We start from the raw sequence: 25,957 nt of genomic DNA on the forward strand, positions 1-25,957 counted from the left end.
AAGAGTTGCATCAATTCACAGATCCACCATCAGTGCATTATTAGACTTTTCTTTTTATAGTTTCTTTAACACTTTCCATTTTCATGTTTTATAATATTTGCCAACCTGATGGGGATGAAGTAACAGTAATGCTTGAGTTGTGTTTCAGAATATTATTTCAAATAGTTATTGTTTGCATATTTCTTTTTTGAAAGTTATTTGTTCCTTTGTCATATCCTTTGACAACTTCTCTTTTAGAAAATGGTACTTGTTCTTAAGGTTATCAGAATTTTATCAGAAATAATTCTTGCAAAGACTTTTTCCCAATTAATGGTTCTAATTTTAGCTGAATTGATTTTGTTTGTACAAAACTCCAGTTTCATGTAATTAAAACTGTTCATATTTATCTTCTCCAATCATTTCTGTCTCTTGCTTTAGTTAAGAAATTTCTCTTTTAACTATGATTATACAGGATACCTCCTTCCATTCTTGTCAAATATTTTTATGACCTTTTATATTTGGGTCACATATCCATTTGAAAATTATTATGGTAATTTCTGCCCAACATGTTCAGTTGTTCCAGAAATTTTGTTGGAATAGAGAATTTTTAACTTTAGTAATTGGTGTTGGAGTTATCAAACACTAGGCTACTGCATTTGGCTTGGTTTTGGATCTTACTATTGGTCCATTGGTCAATTTTCTTTAAAAATAAAAACATATACAAAACAATGCAAAATAATGTTGACTGTTGTTTGGTATAGTTTGAGATCTGGTAATATTAGGGCCCTTCATTCCTATTACTTTTCATTATTTACTTTGAGATTCTTGATCTTGTGTCCTCTCTCTGGTGCTATAAAGTAACTTCTTTGTATTTTGATCGGTGTGGGACTAAATCTGCCAGTTAGTTTAGGCAGTAATGTCACTTTTATGTTGTCATGGCCCAACCACGAACAAGGATTGGTTTTGTTTTCATTATGCCATTCTGTGGAGCCTGACTCTAGATTACTTTTGTTAGTTATTTCTTGTTGAGTCACATTCACATAAAACAACTTTGGCTATTCATGCTAAGTGAATGGATTGTTAGAACCTTTTAAGGAGCCTTAAGCACTTGGTTTTTATTGGCTAAATTTAGTCAAGTATATCCTGTTGGCTATTGGGAATAAGAAGTAGGATGGAGAGGGATAGACATCCTTTCTAACTGTTTTTTACTTTGGACATTAGCAAGATTTTCACAAATTCTTCTTTTATTTTATCTGCAGTTATCTGGCTGATCAGTGCTGGAATGGCGGCTTTATCTACCTAATCATGCTACGCCGCATTAAGCGCAAGGCTCCTCTCCCTCCTTCTAATGGCAACAACAGCAACAGCTGTGAACCTAAAGCAACTCCTACCTCAGAGCCCAGCAGCCGTCTGGTGCAAAATGGGAAGAGAACAAGGAAATTTGGAGTCATCTCCAGGTCATCTGTCAGTAAGGACAGTGGGGAGAACAGGAACAATCAGGACTCTGAGCTAGAGAATGGACATTGTGCCCTCATGGAGATGGGTGGCCCGCGGCTAGAGACCATGGAAGTGGGTGACAGGACAGATGAACAGTTGCCAAATACAGAGGTTCCTCTAGTCACGGGCCATTATAGACCTCGCTTATCTGAAGGAAAGTCTGATTTCAAGCCAAGTGACCATCTGACACAGGTAAGATTTAATTTTACCTTAGAAGATAATAGTCTAATCTAAAACCTGATGATGGAGATGGAGGACAAGAACATAAATCTATGTATATCAGAGACAACATGGTAGAGTGGATGGAGAACTGATCTTACAGTTTATTTTTATTTTATTTTATTTTATTTTTTAAAATAACTTTTTATTGATAGAACCCATGCCAGGGTAATTTTTTACAGCATTATCCCTTGCACTCACTTCTGTTCCGATTTTTCCCCTCCCTTCCTCCACCCCCTCCCCCAGATGGCAAGCAGTCCTTTACATGTTGAATAGGTTACAGTATATCCTAGATATAATATATGTGTGCAGAACCGAACAGTTTTCTTGTTGCATAGGGAGAATTGGATTCAGAAGGTAGAAATAACCCGGGAAGAAAAACAAAAATGCAAGCAGTTTATATTCATCTCCCAGTGTTCTTTCTTTGGGTGTAGCTGCTTCTATCCATCCTTGATCAATTGAAACTGAATTAGCTCTCTTTATCGAAGAGATCTACTTCCATCAGAATACATCCTCAAACAGTATCGTTGATGAGGTATATAATGATCTCCTGGTTCTGCTCATTTCACTTAGCATCAGTTCATGTAAGTCTTGCCAGTCCTCTCTGTATTCATCCTGCTTGACCTTACAGTTTAAAAAAAAAAATCTCTAAGCCTGCCTCTGTTACGTCTTGGCTGTGTGATCATGGACAAGTAACCTGATCTCTTGGGATAGCAGGCTAAGACCATCAAGTTGTGGAATACTAGGAGATCACTCTTGGATGAGAGAATTTTCTTTCTGGCAGTTCCCAAACTAATGACATCACAAATCTAATTTGTATTTCCTATATATGAATGAAAAGATCGTGAGGAAATATCAACACTGAAGTCTTGATAAAGATGACTGGCCAGCAAATATCTATCTCTCTCTCTCTCTTTTTTCTTGCTTTGGATCCATGATGTCATTGGTGTAGAAAATTCATAAAGTAGGCAGCAGGTTGTGGGAAAATGCTTCCCACCAATTTAGATTCACAACTCTTTATCAGCTTATAGTTTTAAAAAAAATTACCCGAGGCAATGAGGAAGTTGCTTGCTAAAGGGTCTTAGAGATAGAAAGTCTCAGAAGCATCATTTGAATCCTGGTCTTGAGCACCCAACACTCCTCTCCTATTCTCTATGCTTTGTTGCCTCTCAGTAATCTATTAATGATGCCATTATACAAAGTGACATTGATTGAAGCTAGATTATGTGGAGCATGCTTGTATATACTACTTTAAAATAGTTTTAAAATTGGAAAATTGAGCACTGAATTCAAACATAGATAGAATGACTTTTGTATTTCCTGGCCAGCAAATGAACTTGTTCAGACAAATGATCAGAGAAGGCAGAAAAGTTACATAATAATGTCTTTTCCTTGTTTGTATCATTCTATCATACTTTAAAGAAGAAAGAAGGGAAAAAAGAAAGGAATTAAGAAAAAAACGAAAATCCCTACTTACTGCTCCTCAAGTGATACTAAATTATTGTAATTCTATTTGGAGTTTCGTGAGTTCTGCTGCAGCCACATCCTTTTTCATCAGAGGCTGTCACTAGAGGAATTGTCACCACAAGTTCATGTATTTCTGGTGGCAGTTCAGATGATAAAATAAACATCAAAATAAAGCAATATTATCTGGGAGAATAAGCCATAGCATCTAGAGCCATAACATCTGTTTTCAAGAGAGTTCAAAGCTAGGAACATTTAAATGGGATCATAATAATTCTTACCACTAAATTCCAACAAAGTTAAATGTGGGGGGGAAGGAGGAGGGGAGCAGCTAGGTGATACAGTGGATAGAGCACCAGCCCAGAAGTGAGGAGGACCTGAATTCAAATCTGGTCTTGGACACTTAATACTTCCTAGTTGTGTGACCCTGGGCAAGTCACTTAACCCCAGTTGCTTCAGGAAAAAAAAATAAATGTGGAAGCTATGTACAATTATAATAATAGCATTTATATAGCACTTTAAGATTTACAAATACTACCTCACAACAATGCTGGTAGATAGATGCTATTATTATCTCTATTTTACAAATGAGGAAACTGAGGGAGACAGAAATTTACTCAGAGTCACATGACTGCTAAGTTACTGATGTTAGATTTGAACTCAGGTCCTCTTGACACTAGAGCTAGTACTGTATCTATTTTCACCTAAATGTCTCTATACAAGTCACATAAACTCTCATTCCAACTGTCATGGACCTGGTCTAGTATAGGAAACATGGGAATACTAGAGAGCTATCTAGCTGGTGTCTGCAAAATTTCCCTGTTCTCTAAATACTTCCCTGAAATTTCACTATTTGAGATCTATTTTTTTAATTAAAAACATAAACATAACCACATACATATTATGTGTGTGTACATATGCATATATTTTCCTTGTAATTCATATATTTATGGATGGAGCATTAACTCTGTAGTCAGGGGGACCTGAGTTCAAATGTGGCCTCAGACACTTAGTAGCTGTGTGACCCTGCACAAATCACTTATGATTGCTTTCTCCCTTCCCCAATAAATAAACAAATAACATACATATTTGGACTTTTGCATAGAATATGTACCCTCTTGAGATGTCTTTTTTGTGCAAAAATTTTAGGAAAGGTAGTGGCCTTGCCCTGATAAGACCTTAACTTTGGAGTTTGAAGGCGCTTATGAAGTTATAAGTAATGAAGTTAAAGGAGAAACCCCCTAAGGAAGGGATATGTGAGAGTAGGGAATGGCGAGTGGCAGAGAGACAGATTGAGAATATGGAGACAAAATAAATTTCGCAACTTTATAGCTTTGCCTGGAATCACATATGTTGTGATCAATGACTGTAATGAATTCAGCAGATCCACAGTAGAACCATCCAAATGACAGTGTTCTTTCTTTATGATCTCTGGAGAATTGTATTTTTCACATAGTGCTTTGCCTTGCATACTATGGATATCCAGTAGGTATTTGGAGAATGAATAAATTAATGAGAAGATGGAAGAAAGTGTTTTAAGTTTACTTTCTGCTAACAAGCAAAAGAAATGGGTCAATGAAAAGCAAAGAGATGTAGCTTTCATCTCATTTAGAAAATTAAGTGAATGACTTTGATGCTCTATTTAATAATCCATTGAATTGGGGAGGGGAGAGAAAATAGTAAGGAAAAAAATCGACTTATGAAAAGAAAGCCAGGATGGAATAAATAAGTTAAGATCTTTTTGTCTTAATCCTTAGGAAGGTTAAAGCTTTTTATTTTTAGTTTTATTTTTTTTTACAGCTGACAGAAGTAGGTCTTGATTTGAACTAATGCACATCCCTTGTGGGAAAAAAAAGAGCATTTGGTTCAAGATGTTTTAGAAAGAGATCTTTTCTTTCCAGCGGAAGTTAGTGAATATCCTTTCTGAGAGTTCATTGGACCAAATTAGGAATATGAGATCATGGATTTAGAGCTAGACAAGATCTTACAGGGCATTTATTTATTTATTTATTTTTAAATGTTCCCTTCATTTTGTGAAGAAAGAAACTATGAGTAATTGAAGGTAACAATCATGGTTTTTTTTTTTTTTTTTTTTAATCATAATTAAGAATTTTATGTGGGAATTTTAAGAATTCCCACATCTGCTCTTTGGCATGACTGCATATGTATAATCTATATCAAATTACTTGCCTTCACAATGTGAGAGGAGGGAAGGAGAGAATTTGAAACTCAAAATTAAAAAAATTTTTTTTTTTAATTTGTTTTTACATGTAGTTAGAAAAAAGTTTTAAGTATAAACAAGCTATTCTTTAAAAAAAAAATAAAGAAAAAATGTTCGTATTTAGAAAGTAAATGATCATTAGATTTTTTTTTTTAATTTCTGAGAGACCAGTCGAAATTCATGGTGGAGCAGCACTGGGGGCCACTAGTAATATGGGCACAGGTAGACAGTGCTCTAAGCACTGTCAGTAAGATCTCAGTCTGAAGTTCCTGCAAATGAGATCTGTCATTTTGTTTCATAACCACCAAGACTGCATTTTCATGGTGAGTCATAGGGTCTTACAAACTCGAGGTAAGCACAGGTTTCTCTCCCCAACCGGGCTTCTTCCTTTGCCTTTGATTGGCAAAGAGTCAAAAGAATGCATTGTAGCTTTTCCCCATTCATCCACTGCACCTTTTGAAAACTGGACAGTCCTGAGGACAGCAGCCTTCTTGAAAGCCTCCAACAAAAAGAAGAAATGTCCTCCATAACCCGAGTGAGACCCCATTTTTATAGAGTGGGTTGAGACCAAGGTCAAGCTATAAAATGGATTTTCCAGAAAAACATAAATTGGCAGTTTACCTTAAGTATTTCCTTTGGGAAAACTTCCATTCTGTTTGAATAATGAGAGAAAAAACATGCCAGTGTTCTTCCTTTTCCTCTTTATTAATGAATTAAGTTTTAGAAAAATTCAACAAAGGCTCATAACCATTATTCAGATCTTTATCCATCAATTATTTTTATTTTGTAAACTAGCACTCCTTTTAAGACTATGCATTATGCAAAAACATATTCCAATCCCCCACCCCAGTTTTTATTAAAATTATATTTTTTATTGGTGAGCCCATATAATTTTCAAATAAGTAGTATGTCTATTTATATAAAATGGCTACATACATATTATAAAGACAAAAATTTTTAAAAATACAAACGAACTTAAGAGCCTTCATCCCAAACTTAAGAAAACACATGTATAAGTACCTATGTATGTATGCATAAATATATGGATGTGTATATAGATGTGTAAGTCTTTATTATCCATGCAGGGATACAAATCAATTTAGTATTCTTTTCTAAGTTAAGGAAGTATAAGATCTTTACATTTGGATTGTTTCATTTATTATATTTTATCCCCTATAACTAGCACAGTGTCTGGCACAGAAGAGGTACATAGTAAAAGCTTATTGATTGATTTATTACTCACCTTAAGCAAGAGTTTTTTGTGAAGGTTCTACATATGCATTTGTAAGTTTGTATATATGTGTGATCATATATAAAGAGATTTGTGAGTGTGCGTATACATGTGTATATCTAATTATACAGATTATCAGCCAGGGGAGACAGAGCAAAAAGCCTACCCATCGGCAGTGAGCCAGACCAGCCTTCTTTCTGGTCCTGCATCTGGAAGCTGGGGCGCTAGGTAATCTTAGAAGTGTATGAGGGCTGAGAGGATAATTCATAAGCCACATTTCCAACAGCTCCCCAGTTACAAGTCTGGATCTTGGAGAACCGGTCATGAGGCAGGTGACTCTCGTGCCACTGTAGTTACTGGCAACAGTTTTGAGAGTGCGTGTGGTGCTGTCTACAGCATGTTCACTTATAGAATCTTGCTTGTTTGTAGAACATTTCAGGGATTGTGGCCGATAATGATAATTTTCTGATTTTTATCAGTGCTTTAGTTTTGTCAGAGCTCTTTTATTTCTACCATTTCAACTTTTCTTGATGATGACATGCAGCCTGTGGATTGTATTCACTTCTTCTACTCAATGTCAGTATAGGGGCCATTTCTTCTTTTCCCTTGATTAGATGACAACTCTCAAATTTCCTGGAGGGTTTCCTGGTGATTGCAAGTTTTGTCAGGAGAGGAATTGGACTTGTGTCTCTGCTCCAGTTTTCCATGCCGGCCCTGTCCTACCGTTACTGTGGACATTTGAGACACATCTCTATCTACGAATGTCAAGGAGTAGATTTATGTACTTATGCATATTTACATGCATATAAACATGGTCTTCTCACTAGAAACAACCTTTCTTTGTACCTCCTTCTTAAGTAGGTCATGAGGGACCTTATGAATGTGTCCTGGATTTTAATCTCTTTCCTAGTTCTCTATTTCTTTGTTAACACGTAGGAATAAAGAGCTGGGTCTGTGCAGCTGTAGCCCACATTTTGGATGGAGGCCCACTTGAGATGAAACATTGAATGATGGCAGATGATATGATGGTATACCTAGAGAACCCCAGAGATTCTACTAAAAGCTATTAGAAATAATTCATAATTTTAGCAAAGTAGCAGGATACAAAATAAATCCCCATAAATCCTCAGCATTTTTATACATCACCAACAAAATCCAACAGCAAGAGATACAATGAGAAATTCCATTCAAAATAACTGCCGATAGCATAAAATATTTGGGAATCTATCTACCAAAGGAAAGTTAGGAATTACATGAGCAAAATTACAAAAAAGTTTCCACACAAATAAAGTCAGACTTAAATAATTGGAAAAATATTAAGTGCTCTTGGATAGGCCGAGTGAATATAATAAAGATGACAATACTCCCTAAACTAATCTATTTGTTTAGCGCTATACCAATCAGACTTCCAAGAAAATATTTTAATGATCTAGAAAAAACAACAACAAAATTCATATGGAACAATAAAAAGTCAAGAATCTCAAGGGAATTAGTGAAAAAAAAAATCAAATGAAGGTGGTCTAGCTGTACCTGATCTAAAATTATATTATAAAGCAGCAGTCACCAAAACCATTTGGTATTGGCTAAGAAATAGATTAGTTGATAAGTGGAAAAGGTTAGGTTCACAAGACAGAACAGTCAACTATAGCAATCTAGTATTTGACAAACCCAAAGATCCTAACTTTTGGGATAAGAATTCATTATTTGATAAAAATTGCTGGGATAACTGGAAATTAGTATGGCAGAAATTAGGCATGAACCCACACTTAACACCATATACCAAGATAAGATCAAAATGGGTCCATGACCTAGGCATAAAGAACGAGATTATAAATAAATTAGAGGAACATAGGATAGTTTATCTCTCAGACTTGTGGAGGAGAAAGAAATTTGTGACCAAAGATGAACTAGAGACCATTACTGATCACAAAATAGAAAATTTTGATTATATCAAATTAAAAAGCCTTTGTACAAACAAAACAAATGCAAACAAGATTAGCAGGGAAGCAACAAACTGGGAAAACATCTTCACAATTAAAGGTCCTGATAAAGGCCTCATTTCCAAAATATATAGAGAACTGACTCAAATTTATAAGAAATCAAGCCATTCTCCAATTGATAAATGGTCAAAGGATATGAACAGATAATTTTCAGATGATGAAATTGAAACTATTACCACTCATATGAAAGAGTGTTCCAAATCACTATTAATCAGAGAAATGCAAATTAAGACAACTCTGAGATACCACTACACACCTGTCAGATTGGCTAAGATGACAGGAAAAAATAATGATGAATGTTGGAGGGGATGCAGGAAAACTGGGGCACTGATGCATTGTTGGTGGAGTTGTGAACGAATCCAACCATTCTGGAGAGCAATACAGAATTATGCCCAAAAAATTATCAAATTGTGCATACCCTTTGATCCAGCAGTGCCACTACTGGGCTTATACCCCAAAGAGATACTAAAGAAGGGAAAGGGACCTGTATGTGCCAAAATGTTTGTGACAGCCCTGTTTGGAGTGGCTAGAAACTGGAAATTGAATGGATGCCCATTAATTGGAGAATGGCTGGGTAAATTGTGGTATATGAATGTTATGGAATATTATTGTTCTGTAAGAAATGACCAGCAGGATGAATACAGAGAGGTTTGGAGAGACTTACATGAACTGATGTTGAGTGAAATGAGCAGAACCAGGAGATCATTATATACTTCAACAACGATACTGTATGAGGATGTATTCTGATGGAAGTAGATTTCTTTGACAAAGAGACCTAACTGAGTTTCAATTGATAAATGATGGACAGAAGCAGCTACATCCAAAGAAAGAACACTGGGAAATGAATATGAACTATTTGCATTTTTGGTTTTTTCCCTGGGTTATTTTTACCTTCTGAATCCAATTCTCCCTGTGCAGCAGGAGAACTGTTCGGTTCTGCAAACATATTGTATCTAGGATATACTGCAACATATCTAACATATATAGGACTGCTTGCCATCTAGGGGAGGGGGTGGAGGGAGGGAGGGGAAAAATCGGAACAGAAGCGAGTGCAAGGGATAATGTTGTAAAAAAAATTACCCTGGCATGGGTTGTCAATATAAAGTTATTATTAAATAAAATTAAAAAAAAAAAAAACAAATCACACCCACACACACACCCACACACAAAGAAAGAAACATTGAATGATGGAGCTGAGGATGAGCACCAGCACAGGAGAGAAGCACCTTTGCTTAGGGTCAAGGGCAATTTAAAAGGTGGCCTTTGGCAAGAAAATTGAAATGTGTCAACTACTTCCAAAGAAGGTGAAGCACCAATCAGGTGACTGTGCTTCAAAGACCTGGGATTTTGTTAGTTTGAGAACTCCCTCCATCCACAAGGTTGCAGAACTTATGGACTTAAAAGTTGGTCTGAAAGATACCACATTAGAAAAAGTATTCAACCTGTGGCTCCCCGCAGCGATGAGTCTCTCTAGGCTTTGCTCAGCTCCTTTGGGCTGGTCTTTGAAAGCCTTTCCAGCTTCATAAGACCTACAGAAATTATCCTCCAGAGGAAAAGGGGGAATGATAGAAATATTTTTATTTAACCTAGGGCTTGTTTTATAATCCTTGCTTCATAGGACATTTATTCAGAACCTTCTAATTGTCATAGATCAAAGTGTGGTTTGTCAAAAGAGAAGAGGGGAATAAGTGTTTATATACCACTTACTGTGTTGTAGGCGCTGTGCTAAGTACTTTACAAATATGTTCTCAGTGGATCCTCACAACCCTGAGAGATAGGTGCAATTATTGCCTCTGTATTATAGATGAACAGTGTTAAGTGACTTCTCTAGAGTCACACAGCTAATAGGCAGATTCCAACGTGGGGCTTCCTGACTCCATACCTAGTATTCTGCGCACTGTGCCACTTATTTTTCTCCACAGATGAGAGACACCAGGTTCAGGCAGCCTTGATCAGAAAGCAGAGTAGTGCAACAAAGGAAAGACCATTGGCTTTGTGCCAGAAAATTTGGGTTCAAATATCACCTCTGATACTCATAACCTCAGTGTCTTTGAGCAAGTCAGTTGGATCAGATGTTTTGTTGGACCCATGATCCTATGCCTTTGAGATCCTTCCAGCTCCAGATCAATGATTGTACGAACTAGGCAAAGATTGACCAGTTGTGTTCCCTAGCAATTAAACCACTCTTCACATCTGTGAGGGTAGGGAAGGACTGACCACACAATCTGCAGGGGCAACTACAAAACACCATTTGAATAATTGAGGCCTGAGGGTCCGGCCCGTTGGAAAGTATAAGAAGGAGCCCTTCTATCAGCGGAGATGATTAAAAAAAAAAAAAAAAAAAAAAAAAGGGTTGTAAAGAATTGAGACTGGGTCAGAGTTGGAGGAGTCGACACTTAGTGTGGTGTCTTGGGAAGTAGAATGGAACTGGGAAGTAGAGTAATCCAGTTCAAATCCCTATTCTCACTACCCGCCTGTCTTTGGAGAAATCAATTCACTTTCCTCATTTGTAAAATGACTCGGTGAGATTAGGTAATTGCTGAGTTGCTTTCCAGACCCAAAATCCTATGATCCTAGACATAAAAAGTGAGAATGAGGATCTAGACAATCAGGAAAATCAAAGCAAGTGGGGAGCAGAGCTTTCTGTTACATGATAAATGAGCCATTCTGACCTAATAATTAAGCATGACCTCTTCTTATAAAGAATTATCACTTGCCAACCATCCCCCCCTTAATGTGCTATCAGAGGCAGAGCCCCACATTCTTTTGTCTCTTCAAGTCTTGTTAACTTACACTTTTTTTTTTCTGAGTCTACAATTCTCGGGCTCATCTGATATATCCAGTTTCTTTGCTCATGACCAGTAGCAATTTTTTTTAAATAAAGCTTTTTATTTTCAAAACATATGCACAGATAATTTTTCAACATTGACCCTTGCATAATCTTGTATTTCAGATTTTCCCCTCTTTCCCCTCACCTCCTCCCCTAGAGGGCAAGCAATGTAGCAATGTTTTAAGTGAGATTTTATATATATATATAATATATATATATATATATATATATATATATATATATATATATTTTTTTTTCCTCAAATGTTGAGGGATCTTCAAGATTGGAAGAGGGATGATTCTTACTTTATTCATTTGGAAAATAAAAGGGTGGGCCTAACTCTCATGTTCCTTTTTACTCTAATACCTGAGTAGGAAATTTGAGGATATTGTTCTTAAACAACTTTTCTTTCTCTTGCATTCTCTCAGAATGCATTTAAGGTGATATTCAGAGAAATTGGAGATCTACCTGGTGAGCCTTGTAGGTTCTTGCTGCTCCTATAATCTCTGTCTTCTTTACCTCTCTAATTCTGTCCTTGGCCACATTCCTTTGGGTTTCTCAGCCATGGCTGTCATTGCAAGTTCAAAATCGAAGATGAATTTGAAGAGAAGTGAGAGTGGGGAGGTGAGAGGTAAAGTTGGAGGAAGGATGGCATACATCTTTGGACAATAGGTGAAGGAAGGTATAGATTCAGTCTGTATTGCCTTAGAGAACAGCACTTGTACTAGAGGATTGAAGTTATAGGGAGGTAGATTTTGGTTTACTGTAAAAAGGAATTTTTAAACAATTAGAAATTTCCCTAAATGGATTGAGTTTCCTTGTAGTGAACTCTCTGTCAGGGAAGGTATTCAAGCAGAAGCCAAATTTTTGACAGAAGTATTTTAGAAAGGATTCCTGTATTGAGTAGGAGGTTAGAATAGGCTCGATTTATTTTGTCAGACATTAATTATTTCACCTCACCATAACTTATTCTGCAACCCAGTGGCATAGGTCTCCTCGCTGTTAAGACACTTCATCTTCCAACTCTGGACATTTTCTTTTCTTTAAAAAAATTTATTATTATTATTATATCTTTTTATTTACAAAACATATGCATGGGTAATTTTTTCAGCATTGACCTTTGCAAAACCTCTGTTCCAAATTTTCCCCTCCTTCCTCTCCCTACCTCCCCTAAATGGCAGTTAGTCCAATACATGTTAAATATGTTAAATTATGTATTAAATCCAAAACACACACACACACACACACACACACACACACACACACGCGTGCGTGCGTATATATATCTATACAGTTATCTTGCTGCACAAAAAAAAATCAGATCTAGAAAGAAAAACCTGAGAAGGAAAATAAAAACGTAAGCCAACAACAAAAAGAGTGAAAATTCTATGTTGTGGTCTACACTCAGTTCCCACAGTCCTCTCTCTGGGTGTAGATGACTCTCTTCATAACTGAACAATTGAAACGGGTTTGAATCATCTCATTGTTGAGGAGAGCCACATCCATCAGAATTGGTCATCGTGTAGTCTTGTTGTTGCTGTGTATATTGATCTGCTGGTTCTGCTCGTTTTACTTAGCATCGGTTCATGTAGGTCCAGGACTCTCTGAAATCATCCTGTTGGTTATTTCTTACAGAACAATAATATTCCATAACATTCATATACCACAATTTACCCAGCCATTCTCTAACTGATGGGCATCCATTCAGTTTCCAGTTTCTGGCCACTACAAACAGGGCTGCCATAAACATTTTGGCACATACAGGTCCCTTTCCCTTCTTTAGTATCTCTTTGGGATATAAGCCCAGAAGTAGCACTGCAGAATCAAAGGGTATGCACAGTTTGATAACTTTTTGAGCATAGTTCCAAATTGCTCTCCAGAATGGCTGGATGTGTTCACAATTCCACCAACAATGTATCAGTGTCCCAGTTTTCCCACATCCCCTCCAACATTCCGCATTATCTTTCCCTGTCACTCTAGCCAATCTGACAGGTGTGTAGTGGTATCTCAGAGTTGCCTTAATTTGCATTTCTCTGATTAATAATGATTTGGAGTATCTTTTCATATGGCTAGAAATAGTTTCAATTTCTTCATCTGAGAATTGTCTGTTTATATCCTTTGACCATTTATCAATTGGAGAATGTCTTGATTTCTTATGAATTTGAGTCAGTTCTCTATATATTTTAGAAATGAGGCCTTTAGCAGAACCTTTGAATGTAACAATGTTTTCCCAGTTTATTGCTTCCCTTCTAATCTTGTCTGCATTAGTTTTGTTTGTTCAAAAAACTTTTTAACTTAATATAATCAAAATTATCTATTTTGTGATCAATAATGATCTCTAGTTCTCCTTTAGTTACAAATTCCATCCTCCTCCACAAATCTGAGAGGTGAACTATCCTGTGTTCTTCTAATTTGTTTACAATATCATTCTTTATGTCTAGATCATGAACCCATTTTGACCTTATCTTGATATATGGTATTAGGTGTGGGTCAATGCCTAGTTTCTGCCATACTAGTTTCTAATTTTCCAGTAGTATTTGTCAAATAATGAATTCTTATCCCAAAAGCTGAGTCTTTGGGTTTGTCAAATACTAGATTGCTATAGTTACTGACTGTTTTGTCCTGTGAACCTAATCTATTCCACTGATCAACTAGTCTATTTCTTAGCCAATACCAAATGGTTTTGGTGACTACTGCTTTATAATATAGTTTTAGATCTGCTACAGCTAGGGCACCTTCATTTGATTTTTTTCATTAGTTCCTTTGAAATTCTTGACCTTTTGTTCTTCTAACTCTGGGCATTTTCACTGGCTGCCACTCATTATTAGAGTTCTTTCCCATCTGCTTCCTGGCTTTGCTGATTTCTGTCAAGTTCCAGCTAAAAATCATACCTGACTCCCCTTAATTATTGCTGCTTCCCTCTATTGATTATCCCAAACTATTATTATCTGTCTTATCTGTATGGTCTTGCTTGTGTGCTGTTTTACCCAAGGACTGTGAGCTGCTTGAAATTAGGGACAGTCTCCTGGCCTTTCTTTTATCCCTAGTACAGAGACTTAGGACGCGGGGGCTTAATTGACACTTGTTGACTTGACTTGTAAAATTCCAGAATTTTATCACTCTAAGAAGGGCAAAAACTACAGCTGTTAATGTTTGTAGAGTATATTTCTTTACTGAATTTCATTCTTTGCCTACAAGCTCCTGATACTTACAGGGAAAAAAAAGCAGTAACATCTAATTGAATTTTTCAAGTAATGGGGGGAAATTTTCATGATCTGATATGGTAGGAAAACCAGAAGTTAGACCTCCCCGTGTGAGTCATATCTCAATAAAAGCAAAACTTCAGGTCTCTTCACTCTTCATGTTTGTTCATTATACCCCACTGCCTCTCCTGAATCTCAAAATTACAGGATTTCAGAAATACTAAGATTTTTGAACATAATATTTCTTTTCACAGGATTTCAGAGATGTTTATACTTTTTGAACATAGCAGCTCCTTTCACTGGGATGAGATTGTAAATGTTTAATAATCAACTTGGGGGAGGAGTGATAAAGGGATATTCACACAACGTACCTTAAATTTAATCTGTATTTATTAGAATTTTTTCCTTCATTTTCTTGTGTCTAGACAATCAGCAAAATAATAATCCAAATCCTAAATTGATAATGTTTGCCACTCTCTAAGGTACTACAAATTTAATGATCAGTTTTTATATGCTGGTTCAAGATGGCTCTAGTATTTACATAGTATTTGCTAAAAGGCATGTGTCATTTTTTTTTAAAGACTGAATCCAGGGGTAGCACAGCCCGATGGCACACTGAATAGAGCAACAGCCCTGAAGTCAGGAGGATCTGAGTTCAAATCCAGCCTTACATATTTAACATTTACTGCATGAAACCTGGGCAAGTCACTTAACTGCAATTGCCTCTGGGCAAAAAAAAAAAACAAAAAAAAAAAAAAAACAACCCCGAATCCAAAGAGACTCCAGCTTGGAGAAAATCAGTGTTTTAAAGTAAGGATAGAAACTTTATGCATAATTCTAGAAAGAGAGAGAGGGAGTAATAATGGTATAGTGGAATTAGCACTGGTTTTGGAATCAGAACACATTAGTTCAAATTCTGTCTTTGCTGCTTACTATGTGACGTTAGGCAAGTCATTTAATATTGTGGAGCCTAAATGAGGGGTTGGATTTTTATGATTTCTAACATCCTTTTGATCAATTGATCTACTCCAACCCATACCTGACCAAGAATCCCTTCCTGACTATTCTCAACAAGTAGTCATCCAGGTTGTTCTCAAAGATCTTGGGGGAAAGGGGATTCCTGTGCTCCCAAGGGTGTCCAATTCTACTTTCAGTTGATATGGTTGTTTCCAAGTTCTTCCTCAGATCAAGCCTAAATTTAACTGCACAACTTCTTTCTGTTACTCCTGATTTTATCTTCTGTGGCCAAGCTGATGTCAAATTTTTCTTCTATATGACTCTCCTTTAAACATTTTAAGACAGTGACTTTGTCCACTGAGGTCTTCTCTTCTCCAGTGTGGTTGTTCAACTAGTCCTCATAATGGGTGATTGCCAGGCCATCTCTTGGTTGGTTACCTTGTTCTGAATTTTCTTTATCTTATCCACAGTCTTCCTCAAATATGGCACCTAGAACTGGAAATATAGTAAATACCAAAAATATAGTATAAACAGGTGTATGAGCAGGGGGATTCTGACTGCCTTAGCTACAAATACTATGGCTTTTTATGAGAGGCTGCATCAGAATAGACTGACACAGTATATCTGTTCTAAAAAATAAAAAAAAAAGTGCAATGAACATTTCATCATACCAAAAATTTTGAATTATATATTGATTATAGTTTGAGGAAGATGATATTAGAATTGATTGATCTATTGATTAATTAAATGTGCTATGAAAATGGGTTGGATCTTTAGGATTCTCTACCCAGTCAAACCTGAAAGGAATGTGTTTTTCCACTCATTAAGAAGCAAGACCTCTATCAGGTTTTCATATGTGGTCTTAGGTTACTTGAGAATGTAGCCAGAATTTTGCACAGAGGATATTCATTATCTGGAGGATGATCATGGTGAAGAAAACACTGAACCAGTAATCATGGGACTCAGGTCTAGTCCAAGCTGGGACACCAGCTAGTGGTGTTACCTTGCTGTTGATGGGCCTTAGTTAATGTATCTGTAAAATAAATGGGTTTGGCCTAGATAATCTTCAAGGGTGCTTGCTTCTAATTTACTCTGTCATTATTTGTCTTTTCTTCCTTCTGTGATAATTAATATCATCAGAAGGAAAAAATAACTAGGCTTCAGGAAAAATCTGCTTTTGGAAAGCAAGAATCCATGCTGCTAAACTTTAGCTGACTTTGTTCTCACGTTTATATAAGACATATCATCTTTTGTAAATCCCTTTTTTCAATCAGAGCAGAAGATGAGTCATTCCAAGTGAAATGGAGGATTGCTCTGACAGGTTATTTTAAACTGTTGCCAATGTTTTGGCAAACAAATGTTTTCCCTTGACTCAGTGTAGAGAATTGTTTCCGTGTCTGCCCTGCAGGTGGATATTTATAAGGAAGTATGGCACTTCAGCAAGAGAATACAGAAGTTTGTGTTATTCAATCTATCCTGGGTTTTGGCTTTTTCCAAGAAGGCTGATGGAGATTTTTCTTGCCCTGTGAGCCAGTGGAAAAGAAAGAACAGCCATCAGACCCATATGTCTAGACATGGTCTGTTTATAAAACGTTGTAATCTCAGTACCTGGTTAAGTGTTAACACTTAACTTTGGTGATAGTTCAAAGTATAAATCAGGATTGGTTGAACTTCAATACAAAGCATAAAATGGGGCTTTATTTCAAATTTGATGGGACTTCTCAATATTAACCACAGTCAGTATCTAAGAACTAAAATAAAAGGGAGAAAATATCAATTTTAAACATCTGGTTAAGTTCAAAGTTAGTCATATTACTGATGTTGACATCAACTGGTAAGTTCCAAAACACTGATTTATTACTCCATAATAGACAATTAGTTTTCATTGAATGTTATTACTGTCAAAGGGATCTCCTTATATATAAATGCAAGTGAAGCCAAGGTGTAGGAGAGACTCGGAAGTCTAAGAAGTAGTCTCTAGAGTTCCTTCCAGTGGGGGTGAAGAGCAAGTTTAGTGGAGGACTATTTTGACAAGAGAACCCTTTCCAAGTACACTCCAACCATTTTTTCCTTTTTAAAAATGCTGAATTTACCATCAGAGCAATAGAATTCAAATTTTGGCTCTGCTATTTACTATTGTGTGACCACAGGCAAATCACTTAACTCTTCCTGGAACTCAGTTTCCTCATTTGTAAAATGAAGGGGTTGGACTAGATAATCTCCAAGGTCCTTTTCAGATTTTAATTGAAGATTTTGTGGTTTACAATTCTAGTTTATTTCACTCTGTCATTACTCAGCTCTCTGGAAATTATATCCTCAAAATTTTCAACTAACACTCTTTCTAAATCCCTTCCTTGAATGAAATTCACTTTTCTACTGAAGACCTCCCATCCATGGCTGCCTTCTCTAGTCCAGAAAATGAATGTAAGCTCATGGAATACAATGAAGTTTAAAGAACAATCTTTATGTCTCTAGTACCTAGCATAGTTGCTGGTAGACAATGTGGATTTAATAAACGTTGGTTCTTTAATTTTTTTCTACTATTTTTTTCCTGACTCACAAGACCAGATGAGAAGGATCCATTGTCATTTATAGATTTTTGTTTACTTCCATTCCTTAATAATTTTTGCTCATTTGAAATATATTGAATCTGTTGATGCCGTCTTGTCTCATCTTTGTTCTTCTCTTTTACTAATTGCTGAGTTACTCTTTTCACTTTCTCAGTAATTTTAATTCTGGAATAACAATGTCCCTCTCCATGCCATTCTCTGTTATTTTCCTGGAGCACTTCAGTATTTAAGCTGATACTGCTCAATCGTCAACACCTTCTTTTTCCAGCCAAGTGGGATTACTTCTTAGACCTTGCCATCTCCCAGAATTTTACAACCTCCAGCGTCGTGAACTTGGAAATTCTATTTTCCTTATTTTTATTTAAAAAAAAAAACTAAAAATAAATTCTACTTTCTAACTTTATCCTCCCAGGCTTTCACCTTTCTTGCTCTCTCAAGCACAGTTAACCCATTTTTCACCTAGAGAATGATCTCTAGTTCCTTGATTTCTTCCCCATTCTTTCACTTTATCTCCCTCATTATGATTTAAATTATCTCTATAATGAACCTTGATTCCATGACCTTCCACTTTGAGGATTTACTTGTCTTTGTCTCAGAAGAGGGGAACAGGACATAGTGATCTATAGTCCAATGGCTCCGGGCTCTGATTCTACCTCTCATGCTTATGACTTGCAGGATCTTTGGCTAATTTCTTAACCTCTGTGCCTCAGTTTCTTCATCTGTAAATTGATAACTTGTAAAATCCCTTTCTACCTCTACATATACAATGCCAAGATTTCCTTGCCTCTGACTTTTCAGTGTTCTTAATGGACTATTCTCATCCTCCTCTTCCTGATGTCTGTGCTCTTCAGCACTGCCATATATTGCTCTAGAAAAGAGATTAATAGAGTAGTGGAACTGCAGTTATCCCTCAAATTCCTATTAGTTGGGCAAAGTGATCCTGTGCAAGTCACCTAATATCTCTGGGGCTCAGTTATCTCCAATTTAAAATCAGAGCACTGGATTTAAGGACTTCTAAAATTCCTAACAACTCTAAATTTATGCTCCTATGATCTTAGAATTAAGTTTATTTTGCCCTTTCTAAGTTTATGGTGCATAACTCCAATTGAACTCCTTGTTTTATTGTCCACAGTGATCATTTTCAATCTTTTAAGTTTCCTGCTTTTTCTATGCTACTTCTTCCTCCCTCTTCCTTATACTTTCAGTAGATATGTTAGCTATTTCACAAAGGCCATCTAATTGTATCTCCCTAATCACATTTCCTCAAAACTTCTTAACATCATCACCCACTGTCTCCTCCCTGATCTGTCTTACCTCCTGTGCCCTTGATCCCATCTTTTCTTCTTCCTCTAGGAAGTTGCCTCATCATCTCCATTCTATGTTTCTTAGCATCTATATCTCCCCATCTCCAATACCTTTACCTTGTCTTGCCACAAACTTGCTCCCTTCCCAGTTATTTCCCTACCATGTTGCCTATACTCTGGCCATCATCTCCACCCTTTTTTCATTGGAAACTTGGACTCTGCCTCTGAGGTACAGCTCTAAGAGGTGAATTTATCTCATTTTACCTGGATCCAGATCTCCAAATCCCTTCTCAGTTATCTCCTCTCTCATTTTCCAATTCTGTTTTATTGGGCTGTGTTGCCCCCATTAGGATATAATGGGTCTATCTTGCATGTTTGTATTTGTATTCTCCATATCTTAACCCTATATCTGGCATATAACAAGCACTTAATAAGTACAGTCAACCAATCAATCTTATCATCTATTTATCCATCATCTATCATTTATCTACCTAGATTTCCTAATCCTTAAAAAGGCCGTTTTCCACTTTATACAGCTACCACTATTCCTCTTCCCTCTCACTGCTCCCACTCACTTTTCAATTTCAATAGTATTTTATTTTTCCAAATACATGTAAAGATAGTTTTCAACATTTGTTTTTGTAAGATTTTATGTGCCAAATTTTTTTTTCTCTCTGCTTCCCTTACTTTTCCCCTCTCCAAGACAACAAGTGATATGATGTAGCTATACACGTTCAATTATTTTAAATATATTTCTACATTAGTCATGTTGTAAAAGAAGAATCAAAGGGGGAAACCACGAAAAAGGGAAAAAAAAAAACAACAAAAAAGTGAAAATAGTATGCTTCAATTCGCTTTCAGTCTCCATAGTTCTCTCTTTGGATCACTGCTAAATTTCTTACAAAAGTTGTCTATCCTGATGGCCTCCATTATCGTTCATCCTCTCTTTACTTCATTGCAGTCTGACTTTGGTGCCTGCCACTCTTCTGAAACCTCTCTTTCCAAAGTAAGCAGTGATCTCTCACTTTCCAAATGTAATGGTCTGTTTTCTTTCTTTTTTTTTTTTTTTCCTCGCTGACCTCTCTGTAGCATTCCTACAGTTATACTCCATACAATTTCCTTCACCCGGCTGCCAAAGTGATTTTCCTTAAGCACAAATCTGACCATGTTGTTTTCCTACACAGTAAGCACCAATTCTTCCCTCTTGTCTCTAGGAGAAAAATACAAATGTCTCCATTAACTTTACTTTTTTCCCATTAACTTTTAAAAAGCCTTCCGCTACTTTGTTCTAACCTATTTTCCAGCCTCATCATATATTCTTCCCCCTCTTATATTCTATGAGCCAGCCAGACTGGTCTTCCCTCTTTTCCTCACAAGAAGCACTCTCTTACCTACCTACCGCCATGCTTTTTTTTTTTTAAACCAGCCATTCCTCATACCCTCCCTCCTCTCCTCTACCTCTTAGAAACCCCCTCTGCCTTAAGAGGTACCATATTCTCTATGAAGCCTTTCCTGATCCTACCAACTGCCATGATTCTCCCTCTCAAACTTCCTTTTAGATATTATTTTCATCTTTTTACATTTATTATGCAAATGAACTTATATATGGGCAACTTCCTGTGTTAGAATGTGAGCTCCTGGAATATGGTAAGCAGTGAGTGCTTGTTGATTGATTGATTAAGAACAAAGTTTCCAGGAGGAGGAAGTCTTGTTCTCTCTGTTTCAGAGTCATTTCAGTTCTGGGGTTCTCTTGCTCTTCTGACTCTCCCTTCTCTGTCTCCTTCACTAGTCCTTTATACCCTTCCTAAGTCCTTTATGGTAGGTGCTCACTACAATTTTATTATTTGAGCATTCTATATATTCTTTAGTTGAAAATTTCATTTATGCCTATAGTTTTAACTACCGCCTCTACCAGATTATTCCTAAATACATATTTCTAATCCCAAATTGTCCTTTGGGCTCTGGATCTATCTTTCCAATTGTCTGTGGGAAATCTCTACCTATGTATCTTACTGTTATTTCCAATGAAATTTGTAAGAAATTAAATTTCTTATCTTTCCTTTGAAATCCAGTCATCCTTATGACTTCATTAGTTTTGCCATTAATAAAACATTAATCCTGTTTTAACAGTATTCAAATCTCATACTATAATTCATCCCTTTCATCTTTCATAGTCAGACTATTTTCTCTCTCCCTTCCTTTCTATTTCTAACAGCCACCATCCTAGACAGACTTTGTATTCATTTTATTCTTACCTATATGGATATCATGAAAATCAGAGTTCGAATATGACCTCAGATGCTTATTAGACATATTATTACAGGCAAGTCATTTAATTCTGTTTGCCTCCAGGAAAAACAAAACAAAACAAAAAAACTTCTTGAAATCAGGAACTTGTTTTTTTGTCTTTGTATCTGCATTGCCTGGTATATAGGAGGTGCTTATTTACTGTTGGTTGAATTGAATTGAATTACCTATGCTCATGTTCTTCTCAAGTCCTGAGATAGTCTTCCTTTGCTTTTCTGATTTGAACTCTACCTCTTTCAGATAGCTTTTTCTCATATCTTATGCCTTCCTCAATCAATAAGAGAGACTTCTTTCCACTGGACATCCCATAGTGCTTTTATTTGTACCTCTCTAATTCTTGTATGTAATATCTTTTATTATGCCTATTTAATGTATGCTTATCACATCTCCCCTTCTGAGCCTCCCTTCACCCTGAAAGCCCAATGAGGATAGAGATTTTATTTTTTTATTTTATATGTTCTGTCCTACCTCCCTAGTATCTAGTTTAGTGTTCTCTACATAGTAGATATTTAATGCATATTTCTTTAATTGAATTAGTATCTTTCTTTCTGTGACTTTATGATACACATAATAATATTCAAAGCAACTGTTATAAATAGGAGAGAACGACAGATGAAGCAAGACCCTGGACTGCCATAAGCATAATTACCCCAAAGCACAACTTCCTGATACTGACTCAATTAATTGCAGAAACATAAAAATTAGAAGAGGTCTTAGAAATCACTCAATCTAATGTCCTCTTAACATAGAGGAAAAAATCGAGGTTCAAGAAGTAAGCTGACAAACTTTAACCTGCTGGTGCTAGAAGCTAAGTCTCCTGACTCCATGACAGTGGATTTTTCTTTTAGGCTATATTGCCTAATCTTACCCTGGATGTTGGATTTTCTTCCTCTAAAGAAGAGATAGAAAAATAAAAAAATAAAAAAAAGGGAGCTAAAGGAACTGAGATATGTGGCAGAGGTCTGGTTTGTTTCACTGATAAGAGTAAAAAAAAGTTCATAAAAAGTGACTAAGTTTGGGGAAGGAAGCTGATGTTATTTCATAACAATTTTGGCTTCCAATGATTTACTGAATGAAAACACAGCAGCACCTAGTTTAGTGCCTGGTACACAAATGCTCAGCAAGCAGCTATGGTTTTGCTTTTCTAAACTTGTATCTTTGGGAGGGGGAAGGAGTTTCTCTACAAGCAGGCATTTGTCCAGTCCATTGGGCAATTTTAGGGAGTGGAGGATTAAAAGTATGATGTTAGCGTCATTAGGTTGGGAGAGTTGCCCTCCCAGAGGCCTGAGTTCCTGAGAATTTTATTGACTCAATTTGTGGAGATTGTTCAACTTCTAGCTGCAGTGAGATCAAGGGTCAAAGAATGGGGATGTAGGAGTTCAGTCCTCACAACTTACATACACCGATGATTCTGTGATCTTATCACAATGTAGTTTTATACTCTACATTATTAGCAGTAGTCATTGGACTTCCATACTTTTTCATCCTTTGGAACTAACTGCACAAAGACTCTCTCCAGTTCACTGGAAGTCTTCCTCTGGTCCTTTTACCATTCTGTCAATACTGTAGCAACTCTCAGTCTATTATCCTTGATCTCATTAAATGATCAGCCTACCTTCTTTTTGCTGTTCTCAATATATCACCACTTTTCAAGCACAAGTTGTCCTAAGTAATATCCACTATGGCCCTTTGAGTCACCTGCAGATCTGACTAGAGATCATATTCTTTTCAGAATTGTAGTCCCATTGTGTCATAGGGAGGATGTTTTTCTGTTTAAAGTGGAGTTGTGATTTCATTGTTATGGATTGCTCTCAGAATGAAATTTTCTTCCCTACTGCAGGTCACCAATCATTCTTTAACTTACAGTATGAGACGATTATCTAGGGTATTGAGACATCGACTTGCTCAGGTCCCACAATGAGGTCTTCCTGACACTGAGACCAGTGCTCATCCATTCTGCTACACTGACTTTCCCCAAGAGAACACTGGAGCTGAAAGGATGGACTTGGGCAGCTTGCACTGAAAGTATTATGCATTTTCCCAGCTGAGATCCAGCCCATTCTCCCATTCAGTCCTGAGTCTAGCTTCCGTTTCCTCCAAAGCTCCTGTTCGGGTGTGTGTACTCACAGACTAATCTAGTGGTCTGTCCTAACTTCATACTAACTTCAAACATCAGTCTTTTTAATTAGAAGTAAAATGAGTCAGTTTCCAAATTGGAGAAAGTTCAGGATTTTTTCCTCCCCAAATGTCCAGTGACCTGTGGAGAAAGCTGAAGAGGAAGGATTTTGGTTCTAGCCCATCCTGTTGTGTTTCCTTCCCATGCTTACGTCTTCTCAGCCCTCATTAACTGGCAGCTCAGCTGTGGCGTTCACTTGGGGCCACTGACTGCAGTTAGAGGCAAGAATTGGCTTGCTCATGGTCAATGAGTCTCCTGTGTTAGAAAGTTGCTGACTCCTCATGGAAAACTTTTGAGGAATTCTTCAGTTGACATACACTATTGTCTCTTAAGGGCAGGGCAGTGTTTTGTGAGAGATGCCCTTTTTCCTGAAAACAGGAACTTCATTCTTTTCTTGCTCCCCAGCCAGTACTGAAGTTCTTTCTATCATTGGCACCAGATGGAGAGGGGCTTCTTTTATTTTTATTTTATTTGTAGCTTCTCTTTTATTTTACCCCCTCCCCCACTTTAACAAGCATTGATTTTTCCCCTCCCTACCTCCCCAGACTGAAAAAAGCAAGCAAGAAAAAATGAAGCGAATAAATAGTTACTATTTTTATAATGCTTACTGTGCGTCAGGCACTTTGCTAAAAGCTTTACAATTACTATCTCATTTGATCCCATTTGGTTCTCATAGCAGTTCTGAAAGGTAGATGCTATTATTATTTCCATTTTGCAACTGAGGCACAGAGAGAGAGGGTAAGTGATCACACAGCTAGTAAAGTGTCTGAGGCCAGATTTGAAATTTGGTCTTTCTGACTTTAGGCCTGGCACTCGATGCCCTCTGTCACCCAGTTCTTAGATCTCCAAGTAAAACAGATTCCTCATGTTCATATCCATATATGTCTCATTCTGCATTTTGAGTTTAAAGGATCATTTAAATTTTTTTTTATTTTTAACACATTTAAAATTTTTGAGTTCTGAATTCTTTCCCTCTTTCCAATTTCTCCCCACCTAATTGAGAAGCCAAGTAATATGATACCCGTTATATGTGTGAAGTGATGTAAGACATATTTCCATATTAGCCATGTTGCAAAAAAAAATGTATGCTTCAATCTGCATTCAGAGTTTGTTAGCTCTCTTTCTGGAGGTAGATAGCCCTTTTCCTCATGAGTCCTATGAGACTGCTGTAGATCATTTTAATGATCAGAATAGATCTTCACAGATAATTATTGTTAAAATATTGCCATTAACTGATTCTGCTTGCCAATCTTTGTATCAGGTCATGTAAGTCTTCCTAGGGAAGAAACTAAGGTGATACATTTTGTGAAGAGACCATACGGAAGGGTTTTATTTTTCCTCTAGTGAGAATCTTTGTGCTAGATTGCAAGATGCTAGAGATGGCACACATTACTATTGGGCTATCTCTAGCATCTTACAATCTGAGTTTTAAGATTGCCTTTTTTTTTTTTTTTTTTTTTTTTTTTTTTACAATATTTTACAATATAGGTTTTAAGTTTACAAAGGGCTTTACATATATTATTTATTTGACAATTACAACAAGGTGCTATCATCATCCCCATTTTACTGATGAGGAAACTGAGGCTGATAGCGACTTGCCAGGATCACACAGTTAGGCCCATCCCTCAGGTCTACCAAGCTAGGGGTTTCTCTTTTAGTTCCTGTTTATTCATATCCTGTGATGCTGATTTTCAATATTTAAATAACTATAATTTGATATAATTTATTTCCCTTGAAGCTTTGTATATTTTCATTTTAAGCTTTTTGAAAAATTTTGAAACATGATACTGAGAAGATTTCTAGGCTTACCAAGGTGGCCAAAGAGATTTATGAAATAAAAAAGGTTAAGAATCTCTGTTCTTGATGATGCTTCTGCTTATGGATAATCAAGAATTTTTTAGAAAACACAGAAGTCTTAAGTTGGGCAGAATCTTGCATAGAAACTCAAGTAAAAGCTTTAGTTTTGTATTTATTGTTCAATTACTTCAGTCATTCTGAC

General features: G+C 36.6%; 1 protein-coding gene across 1 annotated transcript in view; it reads left to right on the forward strand.

Annotated features, from left to right (window-relative positions):
- Nucleotides 1–25,957, forward strand: part of LOC127545750 (PDZ domain-containing protein 2-like) — a 102,997-nt gene that overhangs the window by 7,923 nt on the left and 69,117 nt on the right. The window contains exon 2 of the mRNA XM_051973226.1: nucleotides 1,239–1,668. Within this exon, the coding sequence (XP_051829186.1) occupies nucleotides 1,239–1,668 (430 nt within the window). The remainder of the gene's footprint in view (nucleotides 1–1,238; nucleotides 1,669–25,957) is intronic.

The sequence above is a fragment of the Antechinus flavipes genome, chromosome 1 (genome assembly GCF_016432865.1).
Source record: "Antechinus flavipes isolate AdamAnt ecotype Samford, QLD, Australia chromosome 1, AdamAnt_v2, whole genome shotgun sequence".
NCBI classification, from domain to species: Eukaryota; Metazoa; Chordata; class Mammalia; order Dasyuromorphia; family Dasyuridae; genus Antechinus; species Antechinus flavipes.